The following is an 18,455-nucleotide window of genomic DNA, read 5'->3' on the forward strand; positions in this document are numbered from 1 at the left end:
AGCATTTTAAGTCTCCATGGAAACATTTAGAATGGTTACATTTTGTAATCCTAGTTCTATGGAGCTTACATTAGTACTATTTCCACATGGACAGACAGAAGCTTGAAGTTTATTTCAACCTCTGCATTCCTGCAAACTAGTTTTCAATCAGGAGAGACTTCATTCTGCGTGAGCAAATATCTGGGGTGGAAGGGGATCACTGATTTCTCACTGGAATGACAGCTAGAGTGAAGAAGAGATTTAAAGTTTGACAGTAACTACATGATTGGTTGATTGAAATTGTGGCAAAATCTGTCTGTTTTAACTGAAACAGTAAACACCATAATCAGCTGATTGAGAAGAAGAGAGATTTTTTATTGATTTATTTACTAAATCATGTTTTTTATTTTTTTCTATGTATCCTGGGTTTTGAATCATTACTTTATTCTAACTGTGTGTTGTCCTCAGTTCTCAGAGCATAGGCATATCTCTGTAATAGACTTTAACCATCTTATTGTTTTAATTTGTACACTCAGCTCATTGCATTACTAGAAATATAACTTAAGGTTTTGATTTTTATTATAGCCGACTGCTGGCATTAGGGCCTTGGCTGCAGTTTGCTGCCTGTGTCAACAGACTTCCGGTTTTTGACACTAATTGGTATATATTGGGACTCACAGTATATTGCATGTTCTAGGCCCCTACTTGTAATTACCATTAGGAGGCTGACATGATTTTTTTTTCTTTTAGTTGGTAAGTGCTATTTATAGTAAGTCCAGCATGATGTGAATATAGTATGAGGCAGAACTTACAGGACATTGTACCAGGTTAACCACAGAATAAACACATGGAATGAAACACATATGAAACAGTTTTCTTGGTAAAATTTTCAATGATGTGTTCTGATATTGTTTTATGTTGCATTGCATTGCATATTTTGTTAAGCTGTGTACTTAACTTATCTGAAATGTTTCCAACAGTGTTCAAACCCAGGGAAACCGGTGATTTTATTCAAGCTAACAGTGCGTTTTATTTGGTCAGCTGTCACTATAACTTTCAGGAGAGAGTCAGAGAGTGAGGAAGGAAGTCAGTGAACTGACTAAAGTGAATAGAAACATTCTTGTCTGAGTTTTGTCAGATTTACATCAGCAATAGTGGTTCTTTAACAGTGAAGACCACAGCTCCTATGATCCTGCACTACTTTTCTCTGCCATCTGCCATTATTCCTTTTGTCTGAGAGTCCTCTTGAAATAATATACTGTGCATATAAGGGAGAGAGGAATCTGAATACTTCACTAAACATTATATCAAGTTATTTTTATGGTTATTTCCTTCAGTTTATTAGTAGTCAAACAAATAGGCCTACACAAAAATTGTGGAGAATGCAGTGTAGCAGCAAAGTGTTATGACTTCCTGTGCTTAGGATGAAAATATTATGTAACTGAAGACGTGTAATGGTGTGTGTAGTTTTGAGTGTCTGTGTGTTTCGAGGTGGTTGGCCTCTGTGTCACTATTTGGTACCGCTTTCATTTTAACTCTGTGTATATCATCTGTTCAGCATTGTTCATCATCATTACTACATGACAAAGACTGAGGTTTAAGGCTAATTTTTGTTCTCTCACGTTCACTTTCCCTCTCTGTCCTTTCGTATGCATCCTGGTCTCTCTCTTTTCAGTCTTTCGATTTCTCTGTCTATCTGTCTTGCTTTTAAATTAGTAACTACATTCATTTTAACAGGCTGACAAATTCGGCTAGAGAAGTCAGCTTTCCCAAACGAAACATTATTTATGCTAATTTAATAATTGGTTGAAAAAAGCTGATGATTACTCTGCGGTAAAGGAAACCGCTGGACCTTTTGCCCCACCCTGCAGCAGTCTGCCCTCAATTAAAGTCTTTTAATAAGTGACCTCTTGCTTCTCTGCATTCCTGGTAAGGGCTCACTGAGGGATAGTCAGCCCATAGGCCAACCCCCACCTACAAAATTAATTATTAACGAACACTCTACAACTCAAGTTGACTGTAAATATAAGTGACTGAATGATTTAAAACCTTATAATTATTGAGCCCATTCTTCATGGTAACCTTCTCATGGTTGTGCAAAAGTATAGTTAAATGAATGAATTAAGCTTAAATTGCACAATATCTTGTACTTTTGATATAAAAAAATCATTGGAAGAAATGTTTCCTCAAATAATACACTGTGAAAATGTAAACAAGTTGTAAAAGACTGAAATAAAAATTCACAACAGCAAATGACATTTTATTATGGCTCCAAAAACATAATTTAAATATGTAATTTCCTCTCTGTTATCAGTACTTTCAAAGTAATTTGAAATAATTTCTGTGCATTATACTTGTGCAGGGTAGTACACACACTTTATACACTTAATCACATTTTTATTTCTTCCTGACCATACAGTTGTGTATACATGCAGTTATGGTGATATGATATTTATGATAAGTTCTGCTTTATTTGTACATGTTTTGACTCATCCAGAAGACAGTGTAGGTGAATGAAATGCTTGTAATCCAGCAGTGAATAAACACACAAACACAAACACACAAGTCTTTGAAATCCAGGTACAGGCATAACACACTTAACACTTAACGCTCTTCATTCCAGTCCTTCATTGTTCTTATAGCTTCTTGCTCTGTAAACATGTTTTGTTTGCCGTGGACTTTTTATTCAGATCTACTCAAACTGTGAAGGACTTTGCTCAAAAGTAAGGTACTCTTCTTTTAAAAAATATTTAAAGTAATATAGATCTTTGTAACTTTAACTTTTATTTTCACATTTTTCTTTTAAAGATGAGTACATAATGTAAAATAAATGAATGTCAGACTTAAGTTTTGCCCAAGAGGTAATGAATCTGTGGGGAAATGAAACCAGTTGTACATTCTTGGTGGTGTATGTGAGTGCAAGCTCTAAATGGCCCTTAATTGCACCCCTTTGCAGCAGAAAACGAGAGCAAAGAATACCAGTATCAAACAAACTCTACTATCCCCTTTTACAACTGCACACAAGTCTAAAGCATCTGTTATAATGCCTAGGAGGCAAACTACAGATATAAAGTGCAGCTTATTCCAAGGTAACAAATGCAAACAAAACAGGAAGCAAGAAATTTTTGTGAGCTGTTAAATTGCATGAACAATTTCGTTTCTTTAAATTGAAATTTGTGATTGCATAATGGGTGTACTTTGGCAGATTTGCCCGGCACCTTGTCAGAGGTGCACCTGTTGCAAGGCTCAGAGCGGTGAGTGCTGAGATGGCGCATACACCAGGCAAATCCATTATTGTGACTCAAATCCAGCAGTTGCATTTTTCCTGCTGGGGCTGACTCTCACTGTTGATTAAGTGCAGGTTTAATCACCGTTGAGACCCTCTGTTGGCAGTACCTGGCCTCGCCTCCTCCAACAAGGAATAAGCCTCTGGCTGATTATAATACTCACATGCTAATAACAGCATTCATATTGCATACCTCAGGTAGCAAATGTCTTTCTGATTATTTTGCGTGGTTTGACGTAGCTTGAAGGAGAGTTTACGGCTGGCCTCAGCTGTGAGGGTGAAATGTATGTTGTCAATCAGTGCAACAACAAAACAAGCTGATAAACTACAACAGCATTAAGTTAGTACCACCACCGTGAGAAGAAATAACAAAGCCCGTTTTTATTTCAGGAGAGGAGAATTCACCAGGCTGGTTGTGTGGAGAGGATGAAGGGAAGACAATGGCTCCGTTTTGGTGTCCACTGCTTGCCTGTCACATGCCTGTCTTTGCCACAAAGTTGCCTGAGAGAAAGGTAAATCTGCTGCCACCACTACACAACAAAGATCACCATGTTTACCATATGTTGTGAAGTTTCAAAATATCTAAATCAGACTGACTCTCATACAGTTAGTACGTCAGTGCAGAGCTTACGAAGTGCAAACTTTGTTCAAAATGAAGGGTTCTCTCAGTGGAACAGCTTTTCACACATAAAGAAGGACACGTTACAGGAAATCAATGCAACACAGCTAGTAGTACCTACGTCAGTAGACACTGGAATAATATACCAGGGATTAGGTGTGGACAATATGGACAAATTCTAAACAGTCACAGTGTTATTTCATATTACTGAATAGCAATTTTTGTTTTTTCTTGTGACACAGTATTTCATTGTAATTTCAGCAAAACAACCATTTGATAAACTGTAATTAATACAGTGTATTTAATACTTTGCAAATGAAGATTAGTGTAAAATGAATCCAACAAAAAGTAAGTCTGATGATTAGTTTGTAAGTAATTAAAAGCAGTACATATCTCATTGATAACAGTGTTTGCATATGGCCTTGATGCCCAGTCCTATCTGGTCACAGCTTGGATAAAAACTTTCATAACCCTTCAAGTGAAATACATTCAATTCATAAGCTAGAATAACTGTATAAAAAATAAACTGTATGTTAACTAATGACATGAAGTGTGCTTCTTAGTAGTGAAGCACTTAACATATAATATTATGAAGGAATTTACATTCTCAATATTCTCACTTAACAGTATCCTTTAATTGGTTGAAAACAATAATACTATAACTGATAAAAGCTGATGACGCATTTAAGAAAAATCAGTGGAATAGATAACATTTTCCACTGGATTGTCTTCCTGTCATTTTAAGGTTTTGTATCGCTGCATCTTTCTCAGCACATGATTTGTACTTAAGCTGCAGAGATTTTGACGTGTTTACAAACAGGCAGCACTTATGCTCAGGAAGCAAAGTGCCTCCCTTTGTTTCGATTTGTCACAGTGATTTGACTTTCACTGATGCTGACATCTCCAAAGCAGTGGCGGTGGAATCTTTATTTTAATCAAAATTTTGTCGAAAGAGATCATAAAGCCATTTAACAAAGTCGTTTCCCATCCGGGGCAATCAAAAGCCAGCTTGCATTGCCCTAACAGCTAAAAATACATTGTCCCAGTGATGATCTCATTCAAAAATACCCAGACTACTGGAATTACAAGGTGACACTAGAGGATCCCCTAAAGATGCTGGCTGAAGAATTTCGATCAATACAAGCTGTTAAGACCTGGAAGCCTCCAATAGATCAAGTGGTCAGCACAGGTGAGAGATAGACTAAAAGGGTTTTAGAAGTCAGTGGAAATGGTATGAAATCAATTTGCAGGGGCTGAAAGATGATATTTCCCACCACATTTTCTATTGCTATAATGTTGTTACAAGTCTTACTGAGCAAGGTTTCTGGTGGGGGGAGCTAAATTACCATGGCCTCCACGGGAGGATGTTATAAAGTGATCATGCAATTATCTTAATGGCTGTGGGACACCCAAGCATAAATCAATGTTCCAACATTAGATTAAGACCTATATGCTAACCCATAGTCTACTAGCCATGCAGTCAAGACAGGAAGGTGAGTCGAAAAACGGCAGACGGAAGTGTGGGAAGTGTAACTTTGTCAGTGAGGTGGGGTGGGGATGGGGTGCATGGGCGGGTGGTGGGATTTCCCAAAAGATCTTGTCGACATTCCGAAGTATTCTGCAAAAGTGTGTTACACCTGGCTGGAAGCAGAGCCAAGTCAATTAATATATTTTAAGCCAGTGGGACCCTGCAGTCTCCAAGGATCTGCTCATATTTTGCACAAACAAATGAAGCACCTGAGCACGCCACTGAAGGGCATGGTGGCAGTGTGAGTCAGAATGTGGTTTACCATGAAATTGTTTCACGTGACTTTATTTTCTGAGAGCTATCACATTGAGCATGTATACTCATACTCTTGCATTGCTGTGTATGCAAGTTTATATAAAAATGTATTTTCCTGCCTCTGCCTGGGTTGCATATTTTTTCTGTATTGGTTTGACTATATACTGTAGCTGTGTACTTCTGTGCATCATAAGAATGGGTATGTGATAGGAATGGGGCCTGGGTATCAGAAAGCTGAAGAGGTAAGCAGTGGTATTTCTTTCCCTTTTTTGAGTAAAGAGAAGGTAGCGTTAAATGGAGTGACTTTAAGTCCTTCATGCAGAGCAGACTGTGATTAGGGGCTTAACTCCGTAGCAGCCCCCCTCTCTTTCTCTCTGTGTCTCCCTCTTTGCCTCAGCCACTGCCTCTGGGACGCACAACGCCTCTCTGTGCCAAAGCTCCGCAGCATCTCTTTCTCCAGCTCTTGCAGCTTCTCTTGGCAGTCTGAGTTACAGTGAGTAGAAAGGATGAAGAAAAGACAGAAAAAAAAGAAATCCCAGATTAAAAGAGATGTGGCCGAAGGGGCCGAAGCCATTTCCTTCAGAAAATAAAGTTCTAAAGCAGCGTAGCATGAACAACACGCACAGGTCACCTAAGGGAGCTCAACCCACTGCTGGCCATGCGCCACTCAGTGCACCCTGGTCCACTCGGTGGGAGCTGGAGAGGGCTACTAGCCGAACTCGTTAGGCACTGGAGATAAAGCTTATCACAAGTCTGCTGAGTGAGAACAGCGGGGGCAGACTGAGTCCTCTCAATTTATCTCTTTCACTTTCTCCCTCTTTTTCTGTTCTTCTGTGTGTGTGTGTGTGTGTGTGTGTGTGTGTGTGAGATAGAGAGAGAGAATCGGGTGCTACCTTGGTTAATAGACAAACCACATTTTGATGGTCCTTGTTGTTTAGAGAGTCAGTGCACGCTCTGTTTCGGTGCCCTGTCTGCCATTTTGAAAGATGAAACAGAGCAAGTTTGGCAGTTGGCCCGCTGGGAGGGTACGAGGTAGATGGGTTAAGGGATTAATAGGAAATACTACAGCAGAAAGCTGAACCAGATTTCTATACAGTGGAATCAGCTGTTAAATGGAGCGACTAATAGAATTTTTTGTACAAGCAGCATGTTAGTGTATCATGTTGGTCTTAACAGGATTGATGCCTTTAATTACATACATGGATACATGGATTAAATATGAGCTCAGAATGTGACTGAATCTTTGATTGAACTCTGTAGAAATCACACTTGTACTCTTTGTCATTGCAAGATACAAGCATCCATCCATCCATCCATTCATCCATCCATTTTCTGCACCACTTATCCGTCAGGGTCATGGGGTGGCTGGAGCCTATCCCAGCTGACTACGGGCGGGAGGCGGGGTTCACCCTGGACAAGTCTCCAGTCAATCACAGGGCTGACGCACAAAGACAGACAACCACACACTCTCACACTCACACCTAGGGGCAATGTAGAGTAGCCAATTAACCTAATGTGCATGTTTTTGGTATTGTGGGAGGAAGCCGGAGTACCCGGAGAAAACCCACGCAGGCACAGGGAGAACATGCAAATTCCACACAGAAGGGCCCAGACTGGGATTCGAACCTGGAACCCTCTTGTGAGGTGACTGGTGCTAATCACCACTTCACCAACATGCCACCCACCAAAACAAACCAAACAGCAAATAAGTTGTGTATCATTTTAATCATCCATTAATAATTCAAGTTTTTTGGCTTTTGTATAAGACAAACTGGCCAATTCAGGGTTTTGGGCAACACAATGAACAAAACAAGCAATTTGAAGATGTCACCTTGGGCTCTGGTGATCTGTGACATCGAGTAAATCGACAATGAAAACAACAGTTGCAGACTAAGCTAAAAGGCAATATAAAAACGATAATATGTTGCAAGAAAAAGTCAACAGCTCATTAATCGGTCAGTGTCACCACCATATATGAGAAAAAATTTTGCACTGTCTGTCATGATGTTTGACATTGTCTGGGCCAGGGCAGCTGTGGAACTAACATCCAACTAAAAGTAATAAAAATAAATAAATATGGAACTGATCAAACTAACTTCAGAAAAATAATATTTACTTATCTGCTTAACCAACATGGACAACATGCAATGTTCCTTTATTCTTCTTGTCTCTCTGCATGAACCTAAAAGAGTTTCAGCTGTGTTTTCAGTTCTGTCCTGCAGGTTTTGTTAGTCTAAAGCCAGTAGACCAATAATGGATGCATTTATGAAACCCAATAATCTGACAGCTCAGCAAGCTGTAAAACACCATTTGATGGCGTTGCGTGGTGCACTGGGAACAAATTATGTGTTTGTCTCTGTCTGGAACACATTTTTTCCTGTGCACTGTATTTCTGTGAACAGATTCATTCAACAAAGCTCTGGAAAAGATTGATGTCCAGTTCCTGTGCTGATCAAAATATTCTCAATCGTGCATACTGTATGTGCAGTATTTTACAGTGAGGTGACAGGAATCCCTTGGCCGCCTAATGATTCACAAATGCCTCATATGTCCTCCAGTAGGAAAGCATCTCATCCTCCGCAGCTCTAAAAGGGTCTTAAAGATACGAGGCTACAAAGACTTTCGAAATAGTAAAGGGACATGTTTCCAGACTCCGTTTATGAGGCATTAGGCTAGGACAGGGTTGGGGATGGCTGCTATGCCAGAGCTCTTATAATACCTTTGGGGATTTCATCATGTATGCTTTGAAGTGCGGAATGACAAACTGGAAAAGGGTTTGGGCTGCATCAGGGTTAGTTTCCTTTCTCTTTCTCTGAGAGGATTAGCTTATGTGTCTCAGCTTAGAAAACTGCAAAGCCTGGCTACATCTCAGCCTTAGCACACTCCACAAGTTTACATAGATGACGCAGATCACCACAGTTTAGTTATGTATTTATGTATGTCTCTTTCCCTTTTAGAGTGCATGTGATTCAGTCTTGAAATCCATTAAACACGTTAACAGTCCATTTTTCTTCATCTGGTGAAATCACACTGTACTGGGTCACTGGGGCCTGTGCTTGTTTACCGGACTAGCTGGTGCTTTGGGGGTCATGTTGTGCATGTCCCTCTCATTCGCTGTGTCATCCATCTTCCCTGCTGATGGAGTGATAAGAGAGCAGCGCAGAGCATTCAGCTGGCCTCATGAAAGTGACTGCATGTACAGAAAATTAGCCTGAATATGCTTGATCACCGTCCCTGGTAGCAGCTTATACATTGTGTTGTTAAAATAAAAAGAAAAGAACAGTTTAAAAAGGTGGCCTTTTCCTGATGCAGTGTCTTTCTGATGACTCCTTTCCTCTCCAGCCTTTAGTCTGTTTTTTTATTATAATTTTTTAAGATAAGATAAGATAATCCCATAGTAGTAGTCCCATAACTGGGAAATTACGGCGTTACAGCAGCAAACAGGCTATAGAGGGTGCAAAGCATGCAAGGATAAGGGAAGGATGTGCAATTAAAAAATGAATAAGTACACAGGAAACAAGTACCTGCAGCTGTACACAGTACAGAAAAGAAAAAGACTATTCACACTAGAGTCCCTCATGTTATGATTAATGGATGGATTGATAGTCATCAAGTTGACACCTTATGCAATGCTTCTCCGTCTGTTTTTCTTGAAGGTCGGTTGATAACTTTCAGGGTAGCAAATATCAGCCACCTCTGATTTGTCGAGACTAGATGCCACAGCATGGATTAAAAGCTCGTTCTCACCACAGATCCACAGGGGTATAGCAGCTCTCTTTCTAACTCTGCAGTAATATCCTTCTGGCAAACAGAAAAACACAAACAGTGGGATGCGCATGTGCTCAAGACTGTTTGGAGAGAGAGCACACTGTTCTCTCTCAGACCTGATCCTCATCAAGATTAGTTTTTCTTTGCTTATTAGAAATTTTGGATAATTGACAGCATGCAGGCTTTTCTGTGACTATCAGGGTCAAATGAATCGTGATGATTACCAACAATACTGACTGCTATGCTCCATTTCCTATTTGGCTGTGTTGGCTTCATCACCGTTTCCACAAATGATGCGCAAATCTTTTGCCAGTATGCCATCAGTGGCTACCCACTGGCTTCTTAATTTAGGGGACATGTTTTCTTCTGCGCTGAGATTTAAACCCACAATGTAATGAGTTCATAAACATAACATTAGTTTCCACATGATGATTTGTATTGCTTGGTGGGAATTTTAGATTTGAAGACTACATTTTACAGCACTAAATGCTCACCAAACATCAGGACATCAGACAGAACGTGGCATCTGCTACCAAAATCAAACCAACCAAACCAAAATGTTTGCAATATTAAATCCATATATGCTAACACATTGTCATATTCCGCAAAACTGACTGACACTTTTATTTTTTGGCAAACTTCACTTTGCGCACATGCATTTACTGTGTAATTCTCCCATTCAATTTCTAATTGATTTAAATATTTATTTTAAAACATGTACCACAGCCCTCTCCATAAAAACAGACCACTGCTGCTCGTCTTTTCCGAGTTCAGAGGCAGACAAGCTTTTGGCATGCAGAATATGAGAATGCAAGAGGACGTGTCAATCTAACTTCTCTGTGTGAAGATAGATCACAGCAGATCTGTCGCTGGAGCTGATACGGCGTGGCCCTTCCGGTCAGCGTGGCTCGGCTCAGGAAAACCTCACTCCAGACACCCCAAACTTGTCACTGTCACAAATGTAGGAAGGCAGTGACAGTGCAGAACCTCTTACTGCTTAACACTCCCGATCAAAGTGGACCTCTCGCTGAGGTCAGGGCAGAAGTCAAACTTTGGCATTCGCAGAGAACAACTCTGAGGGAATTGTGACAGTTTAACATCTTGGCTAAAGTACTACGAGTGCACAGAGGTCAGGCTTTCTTCTTTGTAGATCTGGATCTCTACCCTGCCAGGACAGAGCAGCATCAGCAGTCGAGTTTATTGAACTCAAATAATGGTAAGAAGGTACTTTTAAGCCGAAAGCCACCTGTGCTGCCACCCTTTGCAATAAATTTAGGTCCTATGTCAGCAGCTGCTGACAAAGATACAAGCTGTTCTGAGCTTTTCAGATGTTTTTTTTTTTTTTTAAAGAGCATAGAGGAGCTTCTTATGAACGAATACCATGCTTACAGCCTTTTCTTCCAGCCACTTACTGGCTTGGATGATAATGCAGGTTGTACTGGCAGCAAAGTTTCTTCTGCTTGTGTACTGAAATGACAAGAGGCGTGTTGAAATAAAGCATGTCATTATAGTCATGTCATCATTACATCCTGTTTACCAAAGCTTTTAATTAATTTACTAAACAGCTGGAAAAGGGATGGCGAAAGGGATTTGGGATTTTTAATTTGCTGCTGTAATGACGGGATCAAGGTGGTTTTGTAGCTGCTGAGTCTGGCTCTCACAGTTATAGGGTACCAAGAAGATTCATTTTCTGAATGTAAGTTCAGTCTAATTTGACATTGTAATTACATAGTAGTTACATACTTTTTTTGCCACTCACACCACTCACGTTAGCCTGGCTTCGATAATCTGCACCTCCTTTTCCCTTCACTACTCGCCATGCCAATAGAGGGCAGTGAAGGGCCTGTATTTTTTTGTCCAGGGAGGGTAGACACACCCACCGCTTGACAGCGAGGTCATTTGTGAAGGCCCTGATCTGTTGCTGTGACAGTTAACATACTAATTACAGGGAATCATATGCACTCTAGCAATGCCTCAGTCCTCCTTCTGTGGCCCTGGGTTTCTGCTCACTCTGTACTTGTCAAGATAGCATGCAGGAACAAATTATGCGCCCAGAAGGGAAATCCTGCAGATCTGCTAAATGTGCTAATTCAGTCACATTCTTCCTCTGTGATTATACATCAATGTGGAGAGGACGATAGGCAAAAACTGCATCAATTCAAAAGGAAAGGAAAGAAAGCCCTCTCTTCTCTTTGATTTCCTATTGTGCCAAACCAATCCTGTCTGCTGCAGTGATATGTTCTCTCCTTATTCTCTGTTCCACTAATTAGTCTTCCTGTTACTTGCTTTCAAGATAGAGGCAGCTACCACTGTGAATGCTGCTTGGTTTGTTGTTGTTGGTCGGTGTTAAGAGTGTTAAGGACAGGTTGTCTTTACCTTCTGCTGTCTTGTTAAGTAGGCACAAATGTGAATGTTTACAGTGTTTACAAGTGTTTTCACGCAATTTAATTGCTTCACGTTGCAACTAATAAGTCGACTTTATCTTTCCTTTTTCTGCTCTGTTATGATATGCCAACTCTTTGGATGTTTTGTACAATCATGGCTAGAAAATATATAAAAAATACAGCATTTGTTTTAAATTTTCAAAATACAAGCGTAAAACAAAGGGTCTAAAGTGTGGTGTTGTAATAACCAGTATTTGTGAAACAGTTGTGATTTGTCTTTGTCTCATGTTATGCCAAACAGGCCACCATAGAATTAGGATCCAAGGATTGTAAGGGGCACATTCAAATTTGGGAGGTGCTCCTTGATGTGCAGAGCTTCCTTGGCAAAAGTAGCTGCATCCACCACATGGCTAGGATGGAACTGGCACCAGTGCTCCCTTTGTTCTGTGTTTCCTGCCATCTGATATTAAGGATTATAGAAAGCCTTATCCACTCTTGTGCCAAGGGTTTCATCTAGGACCCCATGTTGACAAACAGTTGTGTCAGTTTCTGTCTTTGAGGTAGGTAAAGATCGCTCATTCAAAGCTTGTCTCGGGCCCGTGCGGATGTTTCCCGTCTCTGGCAAAAGTGAAAGGAAGATGGAGGAAGTGATTGACTACACAGAGAAGTTTTGGCCCGTAGTCCTCTTTTGAACCCATTAATGCAGGGGCAGTACACTGCTTTCATCCAGAGTTGGAACTGCCATGGCCGCAGGAGTCAGCGGTGTGTGTGTGTGCGTGTGTGTGTGTGTGTGTGAAGAGGGGGCATAGCGACACAGCGAATTTACATCACATTTGTTGGGCGTGTTGCAGTCGTTCAGCTAGAAGCGGTGAAGGACATGAAGAAGAAAATCTTAGTCGAGTCATGAATATGAGTTTGTGATGTCCTAGCAATGTCAGGGTGTGGCTCTGAGCAGTGATATGCAAAACCACTCTCCAACTTCATTCCATTTATTGCTGATATGATCTGTGGCATACCCAGGGGAGAGAGGGAATCGTTACTGTACAGACAGTAGCGGGTTTTAATAATAAGCCGATAGCCATAGTGTTTTGCCTTGAGTCTGAAACACCTCTAAAGGATCTGAAACAGGCTTATCAAGAGTTAAAAATCAGACTGTCTACTCAGCCCTCTCGTGCAGATGGTTTAATCTTATTGTCTTCAAATGACTTTGAATATTCTGAACATAACACAGGCCTGCAAGCACAGCAGGTGGTTGGCCCTTTGATCTCCACTTGTAGATGCTGGTGGAATTTAAATCACAGGGTGACATCCAGCTCATGAAATCATAACATTAGCAGCAAGTTTCAACTTTGATCCTGTTGTCCTTTTGTATTAGCTTCATTAGAGAGTATGATTTATTGGAAAACAGATAATGAGCAAACAACATTTTGCTGTCCCCGTATGGTTGTCATGAGAGTGTGCATGTCCAGAAACAGTGTTTGTGTGACGGCTCATGCAGTATGGCCCGCATTGTGTTGTGTACAGATGCAGTTGCCAGTCGCATGATCATTTCTGATGATGGACTGTATTGCAATGTACAGATCGACACCTTTCTAAAACATGACAAAACAAGATGACTTAATGAAGGACTCTTGTATTAAATTTGCACTGCTTTTAGTTACAGCTAGATGTACCTAATGAACTGGCAACTGAATGTAAATATCTTAAGTACCATGTTATATAGGACTTACAAATCACTCTGCATGCTAAATTCTATTTTCTTTTCCTCTTTGGGCTAAAAAAGGTAGTTACACTTACAAGTCAAAGAAACATTACATCCATCATCAATCATTTTAACATCAATTGTGGACCATTTATTTAGGTGCTGTTATTGACCAAATTGTAAAATGTACAGTATGTGTTTTGAATTCTCAGAGCTATAACATGGTCATTGCAGAGCTGAAAGTTTTGTCGTTCATAGATGTACATTTTATCACTTACTGTAGGGAAGTGGTTCCTAACTTTACAGCTGTGTGAAACCATAAAAATTGCAACCCTGAAATTGTTAAGACTCAGGTCGAGAACAGCTTCTAGGTGCACCACTGATGCATAGTTTAGTCTGCTATTTAGTCTGCTAGTCTGCTATTATATCTGCTATTATTTTAGGGCACTCACTTTTTTTCCTGTGATTCTGTTAATTTAAGATAATTGTTGCACTTTCTCTGGCTCTGCAGATGAAATCTTATATCTCAGGTGGTCCTCCTCATTCTCTGGTCAGTCATCCTAATTGAACAGATGCTAAATGTCACCTTCTTCATTTGCTCTTTTCAGATTTCAACATCTGTTCCAGGTTTTTCACATATCTTTTGTTGTGGTTTTGTGGCCCAGTTGCACTGATTTTTCTTTAACATTTCCTCATTCTTTTTTGTTTTTTTTTACCATATAATATAGATTACCTCTTCAGTTATGATTTATATGCAAAACCTTCTGTAAGAACTCAAAGAAGCTATGTAGGAAGGGTCTTTATATCTTCCTGCTATGTTGAGTATCATCCAAATATTCTCAGTTTGAATGGAAATTAAGTGTAATGTCAGAAATCATTCCTCAAATAGGGCCTGCAAAACATGTCTCTGTAGAGGCTGAGCGTGATGCATGACAAACATGTCAAGACCAAACATGGTTAACAAATTCAGCACCCTCTTATACTTGAGCATTGAAGAAACGCCACTCTCCATCAGAGCTGGCCTTCTTGGTAACCTGAGCAGTAACTTTGCAAAATCTCTCATGTTAGCACCTTGTTTAGTGTGCATTACCTGTAGCAGTGCACTGAATGTAAGCAATTTCAGGTTGACTGGCAATATACTCTGTGACTGTCCTGCTGTAGCCTTAGGCATAGGGCTTGCAGTAGGGAGGGAACACCAGCACCAGTCAATTACCAGTTAATAAACAGTGGAGGTTTTCTATTAGTGCTTGTTAGTGCGTGTAAAAGATTGTTGGTATGTGGAATTGGGGGAAGGCACTGTGACTATGGAATTAGAAAAAAAGCAGCCATATTTTTTTCCTTGGGTCTAATATACATCACCCTGTTCTCTGTGTGCAAGCCGTTTATGGAGATAATATTTGTTATTTGATTTTCAGCAAGCTGTAGAGTGCAATATATAATATTTACGAACTCATTTTTTTTCTTTTGAACAGTCCAGAAATGTGTGCTCAGGAGTTTCTCTTAATGCAGTTTTTCACAACTGACTATAGAGCATTCTTTCCAATAAAGAGAATCCATTACATAAGCATGGTGGAGGCCAAACAATGCAGTGCTGGCTGCATCGTGTCTTGTCATTGATAACATTAAGGCCCCTGGTGGATATGATGCATGGACCCTTTTTGGATAGCAGTTGTCACTTATATCCCCCCGTATATCTGAGAGCAGATTTCGGAGTGCTTACAAAGTAATATTGCTGGAGGGAAAAACAGAGCACCTGAGTAGCCTTGGGAAGTAAAACAACATTAATTGGATTTGGGGAAGTCATCCTTACCAAGGAGACACCGCTCTGACAGTCTGACAGCCAAGAGCATGAATCATTAAAACCTTTCCCTGTCATATTAGACCACTACCAATAACCACCACTACTTACATTTGTTGACATATAGAGCCTAGAGCTGAACCAGTGTGTAACTAGGCAAAAAATGTTCATAAAAGTCAGTCACAATAAATGGTGCCGTCCATTCTATCCTGCAGGAATGGCTGTAATTACACACATTTTACATTTATCTCCCAGAAAAGCAATAGATGTTTCTCTGCTAACCACTGCCACCTGGAACCAGCATATGGGCTGGCGCCCTCTTGGGGTAATGGGTGGGGCGGACTCTTTGTCGACCACTGGGTCATTGGTAACCAGCAGCTGGGAGGCCGCCCTCTCATCACATCAACAAATCTCGCTTTAATTAGCTCACCTGCCCGTTTCCTCCCTTTTCCTCTCCACGCTCCCCAAAGTCCTACCATCAAACCTCCCTCAGCTGGCTTTCAGGCTCGCCTTCCTCTCACATGTTGACCCCACACCTGGGAATAGTTTCAGTCTTTCTCTCCACACACACACACACACACACACACACACACACACACACACACACACACAAATGCACACACTGAGCGTGCTATGAACGAGACTGACAATTGACTTTGAGAAAGCTTGGATTTCATTGATTTTTAAATGGTGCCTCACTGATACCTTGTTAGCATTGGGCTCACCACTCATATGGTCATTGCTGAAGATCCACGTCCTTTGTGCCAGTCGATATAATTTGCACATTCACAGGTGGAAATGATCTCACGGGCTTTGTTATTATGCTCATCCAGGCTCTTTCTATTGGCTGTTTAAAGAAGTTCAATAAGTGGACCAGTGGTTTACTGTATTGATCATAGTCTCTGTCTGCGCTTTAATGGGAGCGCAATCTATCCTCGCCTCAGTATTCATGTGTACTTCAAGCCCTATGAGCCATTCTCATACATGGTGTTTTATTCCAAACTGAAAATTTGTCTCATGCTAACTGCATGATTGTGTGGATTTAAATAATTTTCTCACATGAGAAGCGGCTTTTAATATTTCAGTCAGAATAGGATGTGTTGAACAAATAACTAATTACTTCCAGAATATTCTAAAGCTCTCTATACCCTCTATATACCGACTATCAATTTACAAAGGCAAGCATCACATTTTTCAAATGGTTAATATCTCATTAAGAAACAAGCCTCTCCATTTACACATCAGCTCTTTATTTGAATGATCCCGGGGCACATCCTTGCCTTTGAATACCGTATGAAGCTGTGATGGGACTGTTCTGATAAAGTGAATAGATCCCACAAGTATTGCTATACTGACTCTGGAGAGGGCTAACATACAAAGCAATCAAGGGCTGGGAAGATTGGCCTGCAGTGCTTGCTAGTCTCAGGTGACTGATAGAATCCAACCACCATCGAACTACCAGCACCGTTCGTTATAGTGCCCCAGTCCCTCTGGTCTGCCGCCACACCCTCTCTCTCTTAACCACAGAGTTTCCATATGAACATCTATTATCGCTGCCGTTTAACTATCAAAAAACATTTCACTGCACTTGATGGACGTCTAGCAGGAGGGGAGAGGGAGAAAAAAAGACAGAGGAAAAAGAGCAGGCATAAGAAGAGTGAAAGATGGGAGAGAGAGAAATGGGAAAGTGGAACTGAGAGATTGATAGAGAGGATGAGCCATGCATCTGTGTACTGAATTTGAATGGATGGAGACAGACACAGGGGGAGTGCAGGAACAGACTTGCAGTGCAAATGGGGAGAGCAGTGAACTGGCCAGTATCCTGTTTTTTTGTTTGGTGTTTACAAACACACACAACAAGAGAGAAAAGGGGGAGGGTCCTGGCAGGCTATAAATTACCTGTGATTGATGCTTGCCGCCATGGAGGACGACAGTTAAAGACGTGCGGTGCTCATCGCTGACCCTCTCTTCACTCCCTCCTCCCCTTCTCAAAGCCACCAACTCACCTGCTCTCACCCCCCACCACCCCAGCAACACACAGTTAGCTGTTCTGTCTGTCACATGGCCCACCCTTAGCAGTCACATACCGAAATAATAATCATTTTCTACCAGTCGGACGGCTGGTTAGAAGAGCAGCTTTCACCACAGGGGGTTTGATGCATTAGCTACAGGCTCTGTGCTGTAAATGTCAACCTCCATCACTCCATTTCAGACAAACAAATCCGCTATGTCTAAGGAAAATAGATTTCTGGCTCTTTTTATTGATAGTAAACAGATGAACAACTCCCTTGTTTTAGAACTTCAATCTTCTGAACCTCTGTGAGTAGAAAGCGTGGCAATGCAAAAAAAAAAAAAAAAAAGAATAGAACTAAAGGTAACTCCAAAACTAGCCACAAAAAACAGATCTAGTTATATACAATTAACAATGAGGTAAAGAAAATTCCTAAAACTAATCCAAACCTCTTATATTTGCCTTCAATAATAACTGACACATTGTTTTTATTCTTCATTGCCTAGACACATATGATGACAGAGTCATTATGTTTTGGGGTTATCTGTCCCATTTTTTTAAATGCAGCATCTCAGGAACTTCTTGAAAGAATTTCCTAAAATTTGGAACAAACATATACTTGGGCTAAGAGATGAACTGATTAGGGTTTGGTGGTCAAGGATGAAAGGTGAGCATGTTTTTAGCTGTAATAAAAGTATCCATGTGCTAATTATAACAAAATTTTACACATTTTTCAACACCGTAACAGAAGGGCAGATTGTACCCATAGTACATATTTGATCAGATACTGAACTGTTGACAGTGATCTTGGGTGTCCGCCTTCAAACTGTGCTGACTTTACAGATCTTCTGTGCTGTCAAGTTGAAGCAGTGTGTGAAGCATCCATGTTTTAGAATTTGTAGCTTCTTTGCAGCAACATCCATATTTGAAGCACTGTAGTCCACCACAACTTCACTGGTTTTATTGATGAGCTTCAGGTGATTGTCGTTGCACCATGTGATGAAGATCCCTTTCAGTCGCTGCATATATTATATGAGTTTGGACACACCTGGAAACTGCAACTGGTGAGCAGAGGCAAATAACTGCAAGGCAATAATTCTATTTTTGGGCTTTCATTAGCATAAA

General features: G+C 40.5%; 1 protein-coding gene across 4 annotated transcripts in view; it reads left to right on the forward strand.

Moving 5' to 3' along the window:
• The window catches only part of arhgef10la (Rho guanine nucleotide exchange factor (GEF) 10-like a), a 104,654-nt gene that overhangs the window by 61,087 nt on the left and 25,112 nt on the right, over positions 1 to 18,455 (forward strand). For all 4 annotated transcript variants that reach the window (XM_046382386.1, XM_046382401.1, XM_046382395.1 and 1 more), the window contains one exon: positions 3,656 to 3,777. In XM_046382386.1, coding sequence (XP_046238342.1) covers positions 3,656 to 3,777 — 122 coding nt within the window. The remainder of the gene's footprint in view (positions 1 to 3,655; positions 3,778 to 18,455) is intronic.

The sequence above is a fragment of the Scatophagus argus genome, chromosome 3 (assembly GCF_020382885.2).
Source record: "Scatophagus argus isolate fScaArg1 chromosome 3, fScaArg1.pri, whole genome shotgun sequence".
Lineage (NCBI taxonomy): Eukaryota > Metazoa > Chordata > Actinopteri > Scatophagidae > Scatophagus > Scatophagus argus.